General features: G+C 40.8%; 1 protein-coding gene across 12 annotated transcripts in view; it reads left to right on the top strand.

Moving 5' to 3' along the window:
* The window catches only part of PRUNE2 (prune homolog 2 with BCH domain), a 293,772-nt gene that overhangs the window by 80,032 nt on the left and 193,985 nt on the right, over positions 1-19,755 (top strand). For all 12 annotated transcript variants that reach the window (XM_063787780.1, XM_001146885.5, XM_054658124.1 and 9 more), the window contains one exon: positions 2,642-2,736. In XM_063787780.1, the coding sequence (XP_063643850.1) occupies positions 2,642-2,736 (95 nt within the window). The remainder of the gene's footprint in view (positions 1-2,641; positions 2,737-19,755) is intronic.

The raw sequence follows: 19,755 nt of genomic DNA, 5'->3' as shown, positions 1-19,755 counted from the left end.
AAGTAGCTGGGATTACAGGCATGCACCATCACAGTCAGCTAATTTTTGGCATTTTTAGTAGAGGCAGGGCTTGACCATGTTGGCCAGGCTGGTCTCGAACTCCTGGCCTCAAGTCATCCACCTGCATCGGCCTCCCAAAGTGCTGGGATTACAGGTGTGAGCCACCATGCCCAGCTGAGAAGGTACATTTGAATGTGTTTCACCTTCTTCCTATTGCTTGTGCTGGTGGAAGGTTTTCAGGCACATAATGTTGACTCCCCTGCAAACAGACAGCTTGTACTGTGGCCTCTCCTCCGAGGCCTTTGTGTCTGGATGTGTGGTTAATTCATGTCTCTAGTGCACATCTCAGGTGCATTATTACATGCAATCCTTATGCTGATAGGATTCTATTTTGAGAAGATGGAAGGAGCAATATCAAGCACAATGGGATTTCATAAATCAGTTAGTTTGAGAAGGAAATGAGTGAGAAGATGGCTATGTTGAAGAAACTGTTGTCAGAGTCTAGGCTTTGTCAGGACAGTGAATTTCCTGGATCAACTGTTTTACAATAACAAAAGGCTATAATTCACTGGATACCTACTGTATACAGGTTTTGATGGTATAGCTTGGCAAGGATGTTCTTGCTGAATCCTCCTCATGACAACCCCAAGAGTCAGTGCTTTGACGTCCCAGTCTGCAGGTGAGGGAGGACACTGAAGTGCAGAAAGCCTTCATTGCTTTCCCAACATCAAACACACATAGCAGGCAGGTGGCCAGGCAAGGCCTAAACCCAGCCTATATGTCTTTAAGATGTAAACACTAAATTACATAACTTTCTCTCTTAGTTCAGGAACCCCATCCCCAGGGGCAGGAGGGGGCAGAGCCTGAGGCAAAGTGGTTTATGTGGGAGGTGGTTCCAGTCAACACTGATAGGGGAATGGAATGCTTCAGCAAGCAAGTTGGCTCCATGGGAAACCAGAGCTTAATCCCACCAGAGACCATGAGAAAGAGTGTAAACTCTGTCCCACCTGAGGGATGCAGTGGTGTGCTCATCTCGGCTCCAGGAGCTGATGGTTAAATGTTCAGGAATTTTGTGAGTTGAGTGATGATTGGTAGCTTGAGATCAGCCATGGTAGGAGTATTTAGATCCCTGAAATTGACAAACACTACAAATCAGGATTTGTTACTGGCCGTTAAACATTTACCAGCAGACCACTGGAAGAGTGTGGGCTACTCAGACCCAGGGGGCCTTAATTCTCCAGTGTAGGCTCTGGTGGCCAAGGAAAGCCCTCAGGAAAAGAGAGGCAGGTGCTGGTGGTGGAGCATCATGCTGGGTGCACTGGGATGGGAAAGTTTGAGGAAACGGGGTGGGGCCTTTGCAGTGTCCATTGCACCTTCTGTTACCTATGCATAGATGTGCATGTCCTTGTGTGTATGCTGCACGAGGGAATGTGTTTTGTCATTCATTTTCACAATGACACCAAACTTTTAATGTCACAATGTCTTCAATGAATCATTTTATGCTGCATTGTGAAAGACTGTGGCTTTTCAATCTTTGAGTCAAAGAAAAATATTTAGTGCCTGTCTGTTTCCTCATGTGATTGACAGAGCGTTGTAAGTGGGTAGCACAAGCAGTGGTCTCTGAAGCCTTAACATACGTCTGGGAAGGGTGCAGTGCTTTACCAGGCTTTATTATAGATCTTCCTCCCAAGAGAGTAGGCCTAATCAGATGTAATAATGTAGCGTGAGAATTAAATGTCGAGCCAGATCCTTTGCTGCTTTACTGTGATAGATTTCATTGAGTTCCATTGGTCAACTGACTACAACTATGCAGTTCTGGATAATTTAGCCATTCTGGATTATTACTCCCATTAATTAGGGAATTTAATAACTCTTATTGTCAGAGCCTATTACGAGGGTAAGCAACTTAATTAAGATAGTCTTACGAGTCACATTTGTAAAGTGCATTTTGAATGAAATTCTACTAGAAAACATGGGGGCTTACCTAAATGCAGCCTGAAAGCCAGTTTTGGCTTTCTTTGGTGTTACTTAACTAGTTTGCATGGTGATGTTAATTTTTCTTCATTTGTCCACCTCCACCCTTTTATTCCCTGCCTTTGTCTGCTCTGGGGCTCCAGAGGTGGACCCCTAAGTATTTAATCTTATGGGCTCCCACAACACTGGCTTCTGGTTGGGTTTGACCAATGGGAAGAGTTAGGAACAGGTAGGGATGGAGGCAAGGAGAAGAATGAGACTGTAGTGGATCTTCCTTGCCTTCTTCCTGCTTAGGTGGAAGTTTCTGCAGCCAGTCTTCTCAAGTTACAGATCTCTGTTTTCTTTCTGGGTCCCTTTGCTAGTCTCTGGATGCCTCATCATCTTTTATTCACTTTCTCACCCAGCCCACATCTCTGTAAGTGTCCTGCCATTAACACATCTTCTTTTGCAGCAAAAGAGGTGCATTTTTCCTATTGGGATCCTAACTGATGCAGATGTGATGTGATTATTGCCTTAGTGTGTGTGTGTGTGTTTATTGTGGATAAAAGTGACATTTGAGGGGCAAAGAATGGAATTTACAGAGTAAATTCTTAAAAACATCGCTTGATATTACAAAAAAAAAATCCCTCAAGTATAACATAATGTTTTTTTTTCCTGTCATCCACAGGTTTAAGTATTGAACAGACAATGTTGAAAGATCTAAAGGAGCTGTCAGATGGAGAAATAAAAGTGGCCATTAGTACTGTGAGCATGAACCTTGAGGTAAGGGTGGGAATGCTTTTTTAGCATTGATTGATTTCCCACAATTGCAGTCTGAGCAACTGGAATGTAACTCTCTCCATTGGATAAGTCCATGGTAGTCCTTTGCTTCTTTGTGATACATTTGACTTGGAATATAGTGGCAGGTTATTATTTGGGTGAAAACACTATGCTAAGTCAATGAAAAATGCCAAACCTGGATTCTCAAGATGAATGCTCTTTCATTCTTCTCAGTAAAACAAAGCCTAAAACAAACACTCAGATGTGGGTGTATATTTAACCTGTTTAATAGCAATTATGATATGTGTGATTAGGTTCACTTCCATATTTTCTGTGTACCACCCTGTATTGTTCATAGAACTTTTCTTAAAAAAAAAAAGAGAAAAGAAAAAAAAGCAAGTTGTCTTTTGATCTTCAAAACTATTTGAATGCATGCCATTTTGGTAATCAGTGGTGACAACTCAAGTATTACTTAACAAGGAACCTCCTTCCAAACTGTTAACTGAATGGCTCAGAGCGAATGCTACTTTTGTCTTTGTGTGTTTCCTTGGTGAGTTATCTTTTGTCTACTTTGGGAGTTTTCAATGACTTATATGTTAATCTTAATTAACCTAACTAATGGGAACTATATTTTACAGAGGCACATTTGTGCATTTGTAGAAGTCTGTGTATTTCTTTACTGTTGTATTGTCTTTACCAGGTTATCTACATTTGGTTGGGCACTTAGCTCTCAGGTCGAGTTTATGGAGATAAAATATGCTCTATAGGAATTTGTGTTTTGGTTTTTAGAATTGTGTGTTGCTATTCTTTTTTTTTTTTTTTTCTTTGAGGTGGAGTCTTGCTCTGTCACCCAGGCTGGAGTGCAGTGGCACCATCTCAGCTCACTGCAGCCTCCACCTCCTGGGTTCAAGTGATTCTCCTGCCTCAGCCTCCTGAGTAGCTGGGATTAAAGGCGCCCGCCACCACTCCTGGCTAATTTTTGTATTTTAGTAGAGACAGGGTTTCACCATATTGGTGAGGCTGGTCTTGAACTCCTGACCTCAAATGATCCGCCTGCCTTGGCCTCCCAAAGTGCTGGGATTACTGGCGTGAGCCACCGCACCCGACCTATTCTTCTTTTTCTCATGGTGATGTTGACTGTATCAATGTGTATATTTCTCTGGAATAGCAGGCACTCATATTGGTGTCTACATCCTCAGAAAACCCAAGAGCAAGCCAGGTGCTTTCTTTTAGTGATCTTTTTGTCAAATTTATTTCCAGTTCATACGCATTATAATTCAGCTTATAAATCTGTATGAAAACTAGGAGGCAAACTGTGATGTTTGGTGGCACCTCACAGTTTACAGAGCATGTTCTCATTGTATGCACTTGATAAATTGACTCAACTGTTTCTATGGACTTTCAGATTGATAAGTGCTCCATATGACTAGTTATTGATGTGAATCAATTCAACAAATATATTCAATTTGTGAGGTAGTAACTATATAATCACCATCAATTAGAACTCTGCTTTGTGCCTAAGAACCCAAGGAAAACATGGATCTTGCAAGGGTCAGTAGCTCTAAGAATCATTTCTACTAGTTCAAGCCTTAGGGTTTTCTTTCTCTGTTCCCCTCTCCTCTGTCTTCCTTCATTTAATGGCATCTTATTAGGTTTTAAATGCCTTGTTTGGAATTCCTTCCTAAATTAACATAGAATGTCTTGTAATTGCTTAGGGAACTGTCTGTAATTAGCAAATTATTTTAAGGCTATTCATATTACAGACTTACTGTAGCTTTAATGTACCTCAATTTATATTATAGGGGTATGCAAATGGCTTTGTCAGATGTGTTAAACTGTAAATGTCTATCAAGCAGAATAAGTGATAAAATAATCATCTTAATCTTGAAAGTAATTTACAGAGGTCCAGTAATTAATCAGGTGGTTAAGCACATCTCTGAAAGTGTTATATGATCTTGGAGGAAAGGAGAAGGACATTTGTGTATAATAAAGAAGGGTACACAGTTTAAACTCTTATAGGCTGAATGAGAACTTTTCACTTTTACATAATGGGGATATTAAAGATGACTGAGAAGTGGAAAAAAAAAACCTCCTTAGTAACATCCTGTATCTTCCTTGAAAGAAAAAATGCAAATCAGTTATCCAATCTGTCTGCTGGAAAAATTCCCAAGTTAATGTCAGAGTTTAATTTTCTCTGTAGATTGTCCTGTGATGCAGTGGTATTTTCCCAATCCCTACTCATATTTGATTATATTTCAGCATTCCTTTCTCATTCCCATTCACCTCACTTTAAAAAATATTGACAGAATCCTCACAATCTTATTTTGTGGATTTTGGAACAGTTATATAATTGCTCTTTGAATCTAGGTGTATTCTCAAAGAAACCTTCTTAGTTCCTATGACTTTCCGAATCTTGCTCATCCTCCAAAGCATGGTCAACCAAGGTGCATCATGATAACTCTTACAGATTCACTATTTTTTATTACCACCCTCTGAACTCTAGCTAAATGTAGTCTAGGTGACCAACTAAGGACTTCACTCTTTACATTAGATCTTCCGTTGCTTTTGAATTTGTTTAATATTTCTAATCATGGTCTGATAGTATTTTAAATTAATTGAGGGTACTGATGGTATCTGACTTCTCTCTCTCTTCAATTTTCTGTAACAGTGATGGCACATAGTAGATGCTTAGTAAATGCAAATATTTAGTTTATACTTATGGGTGTTTGCAGTTCGCCCCTTTGCTATCTGATTTATATTTCCTTTTGGATTTAAATAAATCAGCTAGGAAAGCAAAGCCACTTAGCTAGGCATCCAAAGCAGCCTACTTTTTCCTCTCCCAACCAGTTTCTTCCAGACAACTATGGTTGAAGGATAACATCAAACAGATGAAAAATGGCCCACATATTTATAGAAAGTATGCTTATCCCGCTCTCCAAAAACGGAGTGGGAGGCTTTGCAAAGTCGTTAGCTGTTGTCACTGGCAGAAATCAACTATAGGTTCTGCAGCATGTCGGGGATATGGGAATGAAGATTCCTTGCATTTTCAATGGTTCTTTGCAATGCTGTAATTCTACCGTTGTGTAAGTCATGGCCTTTATACGGCTGATGACCCAGTTAATTTTCTTGGGTAGAAGTATTCAGAAAATTAGAAAGATTTATCTCCCTGTAACTTACACAGCATGCTCTTCAGAGGGAACCATTGAGTTTGGGAGGTAGAAACCACTGCCTTCAATAGTTATAGGTTATCTGGCACTCTGATAAGAAGAAAGCTTCTAAACCCCTTGTCTCTCATTTTTATTGTAGTTATCTCACAAATATTCATTGTTATATAAGTTACTGAATGAAATACATAAAAAGCAAGTAATTACAATAATAGAGTTTCAATGCTTTGCTCAGTACAGGAAGTCAGAATGGATGAGATTTTGAGGGGCGGTGTGTAGAAATGGCCTTATCAGAGGCATGGCCAGAGGGGCAGCTCTTCTTAATAAGGGGACTGTGGGAAAAGATAACTGCAGTCTCATTTCGCTCAGCCTCCAAGCCATTCCAAGTGTGAAAGTAGCATGCGTCTTGTAGGGGAATGCACATGACATATTGGAATCCCCTTTGTTGATTATTGTTACACCTGATCCTTTGTGGCCTTTTTGTTGCTTGTTGATTTGATCATCAGAAGAGAATTTATGGATATCAAAGAGCAAACGTTGCCTTTATTCCCTTGCCAGCAGAACTGGTAATGATTATACTTCTTGGGCCTAGTTTACTCCCTAGTAAAGCAGTATATTAAAACGTTAAGGGGAAGAAACATCTTTTCATTCTAATGAAGTGCCACTGAAGCAAGGTTGCTCACGGCAGTACATTAATGGTTCCCTTGCTGACACCAAATGTTATTACATCTTCTTTAAGCATCTCCCAAAAGACTGTTAGTCATTATTAGCGTCTTTACTCAGGAAGGACAATAGCCATGCACTGACTTGATCACTTTTTATTATGATCAATTGCAGTATGATTTATTCTTGTGTATGTGCTGTATCAGTGTGCTAGAGCTGGCATAACAAAGAACCACAAACTAGACGTCTTAAACAATAGAAATTTATTGTCTCACAGCTCTAGAGGCTAGAAGTCCATGATCAAGGTGTTGGTAGGATAAGTTCCTTCCAAGAGCTGTGGGAGAGAATCTGCTCCATGCCTGTCCCCTAGCTTCTGATGGTTTGCTGGTAATCTGTAGTGTTCTTGGTGCATAGAAGCATCACCTGGATCTCTGCCTTCATCTTCACATCACCTTCCCTCTATGCATGTCTCTGTGTTCAAATTTCCCCTTTTCATAAGGATACATAATAGATTAGGACCCATCTAGTAATCTTAGTTTATTTATTTATTTTTTTGAGACAGGGTCTTGCCCTGTTGCCCAGGCTGTAGTGCGGTGGCATAGTCAAGGCTCACTGCAACTTCCACCTCCCGGGCTCAAGGGATCCTCCCACCTCATCCTCCTGAGTAGCTGGGACTACAGGTGTGCACACCACACCTAGCTAATTTTTGCATTTTTTGTAAAGATGGGGTTTGCCATGTTGCCCAAGGCTGGTCTCAAACTCCTGGGCTCAAACGATCAACTCGCCTCAGCCTCTCAAAGTGCTGGGATTACAGGCATGAGCCATGGCGCCTGGCCTCATCTTAGTTTACTATGTCTACAACAACCCTATTTCCAAATAAGGTCACATTTTGAGGTGCTGAGAGTTAAGACTTCAACATAAAAGTTTTTGTGGGACAAAATTCAACCCCTAATGTATACTACTGTGAAAGTAGTCATTTTTCAGACAACTTAAAAGAATAAAACTTAAAATTTTAAGATTGCCTGTATGAACCTGCTGCCTGGTAAGCATATTTCATCTGTTGCTCCCACATTTTTATTTCATATCAATTTCCTTTAAATGAGGAATGGTGAGGACTTTCAGCTGTTGGCATTTTATCTCCTTTCTTCAGAACTGGAGTCTGAGGGAATTGTTCAGGGCCGTTTTCTCTCTTTCTTTCTGGGCTGTTCTGCTGTGCTCTGGACCTCAGACCTCCTCATGACCAGCCACTCTGCTGTGTGAAGCCTGGGATGCATCCTGGTAAAGTGACTCAGAGGCCGCTGACTCATTCTGCCCTGCACAGAGATTACCAGCCATACTGCACCTTGGAGTACTGCCCAGGGGAAAATACTAACGTTTTCCATTAGCATTCAAAGCACAGACCAGAATGAATTCCCAAGATCACTGCTAAACTCCTTCCTGACAAAAGGGAACGTTTACTCAGGCCTCAGTGAAGCATAAGTGAGCCACTGTAACCAAGGATTTGAGACTCAGCGCACCAGTCTGAAATCTGGTTTACCAATTTTATGCGCACAATATGATTTCTCATTGAGCTTGGAGTTTGTTGGTGGCCAAGATGAAAGTACCTGTAGAGTATTTAACTCTTATTTTGTGAAAGAGTGCATAGCGTTTCTTGGGGGAGCATACGTTAGTTTTGAACTGGTCTTGAACCAGTTCACCTTTTCAAAATATGTGAATGATTTGATTTTGGTCAGCAAATCACTAGTAAATCTTTAGCATATTGCTTAGCATATTGGTGAGCATATGATTTGCATATTGAAATATTTTGAAAAGATGACTTTTCAAAGCCATTTTGCCCAACTAATAGAAATATGTGAAAACTCTCCTCTAGGTTCTAAATCCTGAGTGCATCCATTTCTTTCTGGGTTCAGGTCTGTAAACTCTTCCTTGCTACAGTAAGAGTTGACAATTGATGGTGAGTGCTTACTGTGTACCTGGCAGTTGAGTAAGCATTATCTCACTTAATCCTCCCAGTAAAAGGTACTATGATTACCCCTGTATTGGTGAAGGTAGCTCCAGCAGCTGGAACAGATAAACAAGTCTCAGTGACTCAGCCCAGAAATTGTTTATTTTTCACTCATGTAGCAATCCTATTTGGTGTTCCCAGTCAGGTGGCCAGGGGTGATTCAGAGACTATCTTCAATATGTGGTTTCCAAGGTTGCCCAGGAGGACATCTCCAGTTTATCTGTCAACAGGGAGAAGAGCTTGGAGGGCCAAGGGTGGAGTTTTTTATGGATCTGGTCTGGTTGTGACACTCATCACTTCTGCTCATATTTCACTGGTCAGTCACATGGTCACATGTAACTGGAGGGAGGCTGAAAAATGTCATCAAATAGATGTGCCCATGAAAAGGAACCAATTTGGAAAATAATTAGCCAGTGTCTGCCGTAATCTCTATCTTAGAGGTAAGGACATTGGAATCTAAAGAGGTTAAATCATTTTTCTAATCTGTAGAGCCAGGACCCAAATCCCAGGCCAGTCCTATTCTAGCCCTGTGTATACTGCTTGGGTCATGGTGCCAGCATGCAAGACTAATTAAAATTTGAGCCCACTCAGGGGTTCACTAGTAAGTCATCAGCTATCAGTCATTGCCCCAAACTCAGGGTGTGAGACAGCCTAGACATCCTTAAGCAATCCTTGGTTAGCATTCTTCTTTCCCTACTCTTTGTACCAAACTTTCTTCCTCTTAGTCTTCACACCTTTGCTTCCTGAAAAAATCATTTTAATTTTTGAACTATAAACATCATCCAAGTTCTAGGTGCTCATTGTGAAGCTAATTATTGGTGCCTGATACAGAGAAGATTTGGCAAGATAAGTCAAGTAGATAAAAGTAATAGGAAAAAGGATTATGGAAAGAAGGATTGGATAGGACAGATCGTGTAGGAAGGAAAAAGTCTGTTTTTTTCTCAGACTGTCTCTAGAATTCAAGGATGTGGGTGTTCTGGTTTTTCTTGCTGTGATTTAGACTTTTCAAATTTGTGTTCAAAATATAGAGCATCCCAGTCAGTTAGTGAAAAATTTTAATGGTAGAGATTTTTTACTGAAATGAAAACAGCATTACTTTTGAGCACTATAGTAACTCCAAATAACCAAACTCCGAGTAGCTGGGGAATTAGGAGTTCTTAGTTCATATTTTGTTGAAAATTCCAAAAGCACTTAAAGCAAATGACAAATACAGTTAGGTAACTTTGATTGTGTGGATTTAACAGTCAGTCGGTGTGAGGCATTTGAAGTGTGAATTACAATTTTAAACTAATTTAGAACGGATAATTCCTAGCTTCTTGAGGACATTAGCAGGATAAAAGAGTGAAACATGGACCCAGAAAAGTGGACTTTCGTTCCTATTGAGCTATGATGGTTCTTGGTAATGAGATGTAACCGAGATGAAAGAATAAAAAATCCCTGTGTAAAGAATGGTTTATCATATCAGTAGCAACAGCACTTTGTCTTTGGAAAATTGTATTAAGTGGCTGAAGCTGATAATATTTAGAATATTTACAATTTCTATGTAGGTAGTGCCTTCTACAGATGTCCAAAAACAGTCTGTAAAATCTCTTTACCTAGAAATGCTTATAATATAATTCTTTTTTTTTTTTTTTTTTTGGAGATGGAGTTTTGCTCTTGTTGCCCAGGCTGGAGTACAGTGGCACAATCTCGGCTCACTGCAACCTCTGCCTCCCAGGTTTAAGCGATTCTCCTGCCTCAGCCTCCTGAGTAGCTGGGATTACAGGTGCCCGCCACCACGACCAGCTAATTTTTTGTATTTTTAGTAGAGATGGGGTATCATCATGTTGGCCAGGCTGGTCTCGAACTCCTGACCTCAGGTGATCCACCCGCCTCAACCTCTTAAAACGTTGGGATTACAGGCGTGAGCCACCGCACCTGGCAGAATTCTTATTTTGTATCTCCAGCTAAACTCAAGTTGGAGACAACTTGATGTTTCTGTTGACAACTTTTCTCTGCTTTACCTATTGGTCAGTTTCAAATGGACTTAAATGAATCACCAAACTTGGTCTATCTAGTTATGATTCTCTGTAAATAAACAGTATTTCCCTAAGTGGTGCAAAATACCTGAGTACTTTTTCTACCTATGATTTTGCAACAGGGATTATATAAGCACTGCTGTAGTGTGAATGTTTGTGCCCCTCCAAAACGTATATGTTGAAATTTAATCCCCAGTGAAGTAGTACTAAGAGGTAGGGGACTAGGGAGGTGATTGGATCATGAGCATTCTGCTTTCATGAATGTATGAGTGCCTTTATAAAACGGCTTGCGGGCACATGTTTGTCCCTTTTGCCATGTGAATATGCAGTGAGAAGGTGCCATTTATGAGGAACAGGCTCTCACCAGACACCAGTTCTACCGGCTCCTTGATCTTGGATTTCTCCCAGCCTCTAGAACTATAAGAAATAAATGTCTATTACTTATACATTACCCAGTCTAAGGTGTTTTGTTATTGCAGCCTGTATGGACTCAGACAAGCAGGGATCCAAGGTTTAGCCATCATGAAGTTACACATTCTGCATTCATGCTTTCTTTGGCATAGGGTGGTGCTCTGGATCTTCCTCCTCTCCTGAAACACTCTGATAAAAATGTATTCACACAGAGCAGGTAGAGAAGATTGGGGCGGGGGTATATGAAACATAGATCCTCCCCAGATATAAACTCTCTTCAGGTCCGAGAAATCTCCACTGACTCTCCTTGGCAACTGTGAAATGGGAATGAAACAGTGAAATAAGGTATGATGAGGATACGACTTCATTAACAGGCTGCAGGGAACTTTAGTGACTCTAGCCACAAATACAGTTATTTGGCTTGATCTAGAAAGGAGGAAAACTATGGGAGGAGATGCATGCCATTTTAGGAAGCCCAAATATGGTTGACTCGTAGTGAGTGAAATAGGTACAGTTAGTGTTTCATTAGGTGGTATTTTATTTGATGCACGTAAAGAAAAGTGTTAGGTGATTCAGATTTATATGCAAATGTGGACATATATTATTCATAACCATTTCCCTTTTCATTAAGTCCCCCACCCCCAACATGCCTGCATGTGTGTTTTTGCACTAAAGGCATGGAATAAACCAGGACTGCAATACCCCAACCTTGGATTCCTGGGATCTTGATGCAATGGGCCCAATTAGCTACCCCTTCACTGTCTCCTCCCCAGAATAAAATGGTGTTTCAGTTATCTATTGCTGTGTAGCAGGTCACCCCCAAAACCTAGAGGCTTAAAACCACATATCATTATCTCTCATAGTTTTATGGGTTTTTAGGGGGCTTGGCTGAGGGGTTCTTGCTCAGAGTGTCTCCTGCAGTTGTGTTCAGATGGTTGTCAACTGGGAACTCAATTGGTACTTGTCACCTGGCTTGGGCTCCTCAGAGCATAACACTTAGTTTCTAAAAGAGTGCCACAAGAGAGTGCCACATGTTTTCTAAGAGACTCAGATGGAAGCTGCAATTCTTGTGACCTAACCTCAAGTGTCTCAGAATATCACTACCAGCATATTCTGTTATTCATGTGAGTCCCGAAGACCAGCCCAGATTGATTATAAGGGAAATCAGCAGTGGTATGCTAGTAAATGTTTAACAACAGGTTCTCAAAAAAACCCACTCTTACATATTACTGATATGAAGGATATATATGATACATGGCCGGGAGCAGTGGCTCACGCCTGTAATCCCTTCACTTTGGGAGGCCGAGGCGGGTGGATCACCTGAGGCTGGGAGTTAGAGACCAGCCTGGCCAACATGGTGAAACCCCGTCTCTACTAAAAATACAATTAGCCAGGTGTGGTGGTGGGTGCCTGTAATCCCAGCTACTTGGGGGGCTGAGGCAGGAGAATTGCTTGAACCCAGGAGACGGAGGTTGTTGTGAGCCAAGATTGTGCCATTGCACTCCAGCCTGGGTGACAGAGAGAGACTCTGTCTCATATAAATACATAAAGGATATATATGATATACATAATATATCATATATAGTATACAATGTATACTCTTTATTCTTTTATTGTAAATTTCATAAAACCAATTAATTCTCATAGAATGAACTAGTTAATTTTTGTGTAACTCCTGCATTGCAATCGATGAATGAGTGTAATTGCAACAAAAATGTAGTTGATGTTTTTGATTCTCCCTTTACAAGAAACTGAAACGAAGAAATACGCTTGAACTTCATTTGTTTGTCAACAATGTAAGTGACTTCTTTGCTGAATTAAAGAATAGTTTTCAAATACTGGAAGAATATTTCCTTATTTGTGTGTGTGTGTATGCTAGTCACAATGTGATGACTAGAGACACAACACACTTTTATGTTTTATCTTTAGTATAGTTTTTCTCCATGACTTTCTCGAGTCTAGACAAGGGGTCAGCAATTCTTTTCTGAAAAGGGCCAGATAGTAGATATTTTAGGCTTTGCATTCCAGGAGCCCAAACTGAGGATATTATGGAGGAACTTAACAACTATTTGAATGTGTTTAGTGCATGGGCTGTTCATAAATAGGCAGTGAGCTGAACTGGTCTGTGGGCCAGAGCTTGCCAACACCTGGTCATGACAATCAATAAACCAATAAAACAAGCTCTGATTTGTAGTATTTTCCAATTTCCATAGCGTAAATGCTCTTACCATGGCCAATTTCAAAATACCAACAAGACATCATCAAAACAGATTTGGGAAGAGATGTGCAGAAGTATATCATTATATAGCCTTTCTACTGTACAGATGTAAATGACCCCAAGAACATTGATAACAGTAGATATAATGGCACGATTAGGAAGGGGTGAGTTTTGAGAATGTATTACTTTTGCTTTTAACATAATTTACTTAACACAAATTATGTAATTTAATTTTTATAATGACTGTGTTTAACTTGCAAATAACGGGTTTGCAAATTGCCTGAAAATTTAACAGTCAGCTCTTGCCAACAGTTACACGTCAGCTCCGGCACAGCACTGCGAAATTAGACTCCAGTTCTTGCTGTGCAGAGACACATGTGCATCTGGGGAGGGATGGAGCTGAAGGTGGCCATCAAGAGAAAATTGCTTCCGGTCACATTCTCTTCTATAAATCCTTCTGTTATTTGCCTACCACAGTCTGGCATATACAGGGGCTGTTAGTGTACAATTTATGTGGTGTTGGGCATAAGCATAAGGTCGCTAGAATTTTAGCATGCCAATCATTTGTGTGTAGTCGAAGTATATCTCTTTGTGAGATATCGTAGTAGAAGTGCTCATGGTTTTTTTTTAAAATGCAAAACAAAGGAATTGTGATTTCTTTAACCATCAAGAAGAAAGTAGAACCTTGATTTCTGATTCATAATTTACTTAGTTGGTTTCATGTACTTTGGCCAATGGTGTTGTATTCCAATAGTTAACCATTTTAATTCAGATTAAGAGAAAGTAGGGCCACCCTGCAGCTAAGATAACAGGTTGTGTTTAAAGGACAAATAAAATTAAATAATTAGTCTTTAGATTCTTTTCTTTTTGGACACAAAACATCACAGCCACCATAGCCTCCCTTTGTTGGTCATCATGCATGCTGGGGACTTAGGCTCATGCCTTGGAAGCCCTGTCTTCCCCGCTCTCTGCTCTCTTCTATTCGGCTAGAGACACAGAGCTTGCTCTCTGCAATGATGCATCCTGGATTATCATTTTCCTCCCGAGCTTTCACCATCCTGGACTATACCCGTGAGTTCTGATAATACCATCTGGACAACATCATGGATTTTCCATGTCAGTTTGATCACTTCCCCTCTTTCCTTTTCTTAGTACACTTTGCACAGCTTTTTCCTTTTCTGTATGTCCACATGCTCCTTTTCAGCAACTACAGCGCCATTCTTCACGGCTACTTCTTCTGCCTAGGTAGTACTGTACTGCCTTCTAGTAACTTCGTAATGCAGGTTAAAAAGCTATGAAAAAGTCTTTCCATATGTCACCAAAATGCCTAAGGCTTTCCCTTTAAATTGGGTATTTCTGGCATCTCTGGCTCCTTATTTAAGACTTCTCTTTTAAGTTCACAGTCACCTTTGAGGGCATGGGCATATTGTCAGAAAGCATTTTTGAATAAATTTATGCATCACTGAACCTTATATAAATAAAATTTGTATGTTTCTAGACCTTCAGAAAGTCTAGAAATTGAAATCCTTGAGCAGGAGGAGATAAGTTGGCCTTTTACTCATGAAGGAAATGAGGTCTCAATGTCTGGCTTTCTGAGAAACAAGCTCCACGACACTGGCAGAGTTCAGCACCTCTATCTTCATTCATTGTCTTTGATACCAGATACCAATAACTGTTGGTATCTGGAAAAGTCATTGGTAGACTTTTGTTCTAGTCATTTTAGTCATCCCATAATTGGGCAAAGAAACCAGAAACCAGCCTATTGATTTAATTCATTCTCAACTTTAGCACTGCTGAGGGAATTAAGATGTAGCTTTTTACAAAATATATGTGACACTTGGAACTTTCTTCATAGCACAATATCTAATTCTGTCTACATTTTTCTTTATGAGAAGGGAAACCCTCAGGACCTAGTGATATGCTAGGATGACTGCTCTTTCACTCTGTAAATACATTTTTAAAGTGTACTATAATGTCATTTTGATGGTTTAATTTCTGGAAGGATTTGGCTAATTACATTTTTAGGAATGTGCTCAGACCAGTTTTAGCTGCCTAGTGTTACTTTTAATAGCAGCTGTTGCTTACTTCTTCTCATTTATATTCTCTCTCCCCTCCCTTCAGAGTTATTTTGCTGATTTGGGGACCTGACCTTGGTTTAAATTAGTTTGTCTGTAACACTCCTGAGAATCATATGCAATATTTTAATGGTTAATTACTACATTGTATCAACCTGTCATAGAAAAGCAGGCTGTGAAACTAGAGGAAAATTGTTTCCTTTTCTTGTGACAGAGAAATCTATATAAAAGTGAAACAGTGGACTACATTTGTGTTAGAGTGCCTGTTTCCCATCCATGGTCAATACTGAATTGGTTCCCTAAGTAACAAAGACTTTTTTTTTAGTACACACTAAAATGAAAAAACAAATTTATACCACATAGCCAGTGGCAACTCAGAGAAATAAGGAGAGTCAAACAAAGGAATAATTTAGGATAGTTACTGTGTAGGATAGACATCTCTTTTACTGTTGCTTAATTGACATGATTGCTAAGGATGGCTGTGCTGAGCCTGTTGGAGAAGAGTGGGTTATTACAGGTCAGTGGTGTCGCCTAGTGGTGGAAACAGGAAAACAGGTAAGATGCTACAACTAAGCTTTGGTTGTTTATTATTGTCTTCTTGTATTCCTTCAAAAGGATAACTTGATGCTTATTGTATTCATAACATGGTGCTAGTCAATACCTTGAATAATTTGAATTTTAGCAAATGAACATAATAGTAGCCAACACTCATTGAATGTCTATCATACCTTTTTTGAGTGTATATACCTTACATTTGATTTTTATTTTCTCATTGAACCTCCATGACTACCCTTTGAAATAGGTCTGTTATTATTTTCATGTTATAAATGAACTTTAGAAGACTCTTCTAGAAAAGGTGGTTCATGACAGTGAAGATTTGTGTCTATGTTTTGCCCCTCAACATTTTAGATTAACATTCTTTTCATGATACCATGATGTAATCTAGTTTTCAGTTTCTCTGCAAATGCGTATGCCAGGCGCACCTGTGGATGATTCTCCATTGTTCTGGCGCTTAACAATGCTTGCTTTTTATCCCAAACCAAAAGGGAAACAGTCATGTTGAACCTTCCTGCCCGTGAAGCCCAAACAATGAAGCTCTCAACCTACACTATAGTCATTGACACCACCAGCTCAGTCTACAGCCAATCAGACCAGTTGATGTGTCCTTGGGACACCAGGGTTGACAAGGAGGGCGCGTGTACTCACTTTATCCATCCACTTAATCACCCATTAACGTGGTCATTTGTCATCAAACATTTATTTTATTTTTAAATCCTTTTTTATATGTATGAATTTATGGGTTACAAGTGCAATTTTGTTACATTCATAGATTGCATAGTGGTCATATCAGGATTTTTTGTTTGTTTGTTTGTTTTGATGGAGTCTCGCTCTGTCACCAGGCTGGAGTGCAGTGGCACGATCTCAGCTCACTGCAACCTCTGCCTCCCTGGTTCAAGTGATTATCCTGCCTTAGCCTCCAGAGTAGCTGGGACTATAGGTGCGCGCGACCACGTCCAGCTAATTTTTGAATTTTTAGTAAAGACGGGGTTTCACCATGTTGGCCAGGATGGTCTCGATTTCTTGACCTCATGATCCACCCACCTCAGCCTCTGAAAGTGCTAGGATTACAGGCGTGAGCCACTGCACCCAACCCTGGGCTTTTAATTCATCACCCAAATGACATACATTGTACCAATTAAGTAATTTCTCATCATGCAGCTCCCCCTCCCAATCCCTTCAATAAAAAAATTATTGAGTAGCTATTATGTCCCTGAAATAGAGGCTAAATATTGCAGTGCAATGGTTTCTGTCTTCCCTAAGCTTACGGATGATTGGCAATTATAATTGGCTCTAATGGGCCACTACCTGTACGAAAGAAGCACATAGCCTAATTTGGGAAGGGGAGGTAGATCAGAAAGTGCTCCCTTGAGAAGATGATGTTGAAACAAAAATGTAAAGGACATGCAGAAGTTGGCCACGTAAATGAGGTTTGTTGTGAAGGAGGGGGTGGTAGAAGGTGGGTGGCAAAGGAAAAACATTCCAGGCACAGAGAAGAATATGAACTAGGAGGGAGGAGAGAGAGCATGGTTATTGATGTTGAGTTAAAAGCAGCAGTGAAATGGACTTACCCCTAGTGTTTGGGTCCCTTCTGGATTAAGCTCTGGGAAACCTGGTGGGTTGACTCATGCTGTACAAAGACAGGAAAGAATGCAAATGGGAGAATAATGAGCAATGTACAACAAGCTGTGGCAGGCGTGCATTGAGGACTGTGAGGGTGACAACAGAGACTGGGATGCCTGCCTTTGGCTGATGGGTGGTGGGGGGACCGTGTAATCCAGTTAATTAGTGAAGCACTTGCCTGATTCTTCCTACTCGGTCCATCAGAGATAGAGCTGAAGTCTTTGTCTCTTGATCCAGAGTAAGCCAGCACTGCAGGATGAGGATCTTCTGACAGATTATTTCAGAGTGTGTAGGAGATGGAGAAGGCTGGGTGATGAGAGGGGAGCAAGAATAATGTTTGAGTATCAGAGGATCTGGAAAATAGGCTGAGAGCTTCAAATGTAGATCAAGGTTAAAATCCCTTGAACCATTGGGAGGAGCCCCAGAGGCACAACCGGACTCAGATTGGGCAAAAGAGATGGGAAGGACATGTGCAAACCCAAAAGGCACTTGTTGGGATATCCCCACACAATATCCTAATGTGATACAATGTGAAATATGAGGTTACAGAAAATGAGCCTCTTAACTTTTGAAACTTTGAAACCAAGTAAACAGTCCTTTTTGTTTGGTGACAGAGACAACACAAGCATCACATACCTTTCATCAAGTTAGAAATTTAAAACAAAGCAAAGCAAAAAAGCTGGAAGGTGTTTTTGTTTTTGTTTTTTGACACAGAGTTTCGCTTATTCTGTTGCCCAGGCTGGAGTGCAGTGGCGTGATCTCGGCTCACTGCAACCTCTGCCTCCCAGGTTCAAGTGATTCTCCTGCCTCAGCCTCCCGAGTAGCTGGGATTACAGGCACCTGCCGCCACACCAAGCTCATTTTTGTATTTTTAGTAGAGACGGGGTTTCACCATGTTGGCCAGGCTGGTCTCGAACTCCTGACCTCAGGTGATCCACCCGCCTCAGCCTCCCAAAGTGAAGGGATTACAGGCATGAGCCACCACACCTGGCCTGTAAGGTCTTTCTAATGGAGAAAATGACAGACAGACATCAGTATGTGCTCGATTGTTTTATAATTTTGTTCTGCTACCCAGCTTCCAGTGGGACGAGAGCTTTAGTTAATTCTCCCTAATTGTAAAGGGAATCTCCCTCTAGCTGCAAAACAAGAATTCCTAAGGCCCTTTCCTGGTCCCAGCTCTGGGTTTTCTCAGTCTGTGAAAATGCCGTGAACATCACACTGGTCCCTCCTCTCTCCCTGTGTCTATCTTGGGTGTTTCTCAGGATTAAACATGAAATGGATGCTCAAGAGAGAGCATTAATCCATTTTTACCACTCTGCTGTTTGAATCTTCAAGTAAAAGATAAATTCTAGTTCCCCATATATGATATTATTGTGTATAATTTGTATAATTACCTCTTTATTGTATCATGGTGTGAAATACTGAGTAGCTGCTGACCACCAGGGAATTTGTGAAGTGTTGCAAATTGCTGACCCTTCCTTGACAGAAAGCAAAGATCATAGTACAGGGAGGTTGAGGCCAGGCATTGTGGCTCATGCCTATAATCCCAGAACTTTGGGAGTCCGAGGTGGAAGGATCACTTGAGACCAGGAGTTCGAGACCATCCTGGGAACATAGGGAGATTCTCATCTCTACCAAAAGAAATTTTTTTTTTTTTTTAAATTAGCCAGACATGGTGGTGCTAGCTACTTTGGAGGCTGGCTGAGGTGGGAGGATGGCTTGAGCCCAGGAGTTTAAGGCTGCAGGAGCTGTGGTATGCCATTGCACTCCAGCACTCCACCCTGGGCAACAAAGCAAGACCCTGTCTAAGAGAGAGAGAGACAGACACACACACACACACACACACACAGACACACACACACACACATTGTATGAGGTAGTGGTTAAAGGTATGGAATCTACTTGGGTTGGAGTCTTCGCTCTGACACACCAGCTTCTGATCCTCCACCAGTTACTTAACCTCAGTGTGTTCCCTCTTTGAAATGGCATCATACTAGTAACTACTTCCAAGGATTACCCTGAGGATTAAATGGGTTAATATTTTCAAAAAGCTTAGAATGGTGCCTGAGGCCGGGTGCGGTGGCTCACGCCTGTAATCCCAGCACTTTGGGAGGCTAAGGCAGGCAGATCACGAGGTCAGGAGATTGAGACCATCCTGGCTAACACGGTGAAACCCTGTCTCTACTAAAAATACAAAAAAAAAAAAAAAAAAAAATTAGCCGGGCGTGTTGGTGGGCACCTGTAGTCCCAGCTACTCAGGAGGCTGAGGCAGGAGAATGGCGTGAAC

This window comes from Pan troglodytes, chromosome 11 (assembly GCF_028858775.2).
Source record: "Pan troglodytes isolate AG18354 chromosome 11, NHGRI_mPanTro3-v2.0_pri, whole genome shotgun sequence".
NCBI classification, from domain to species: Eukaryota; Metazoa; Chordata; class Mammalia; order Primates; family Hominidae; genus Pan; species Pan troglodytes.
This window is presented reverse-complemented; position numbering and strand designations above follow the sequence as displayed.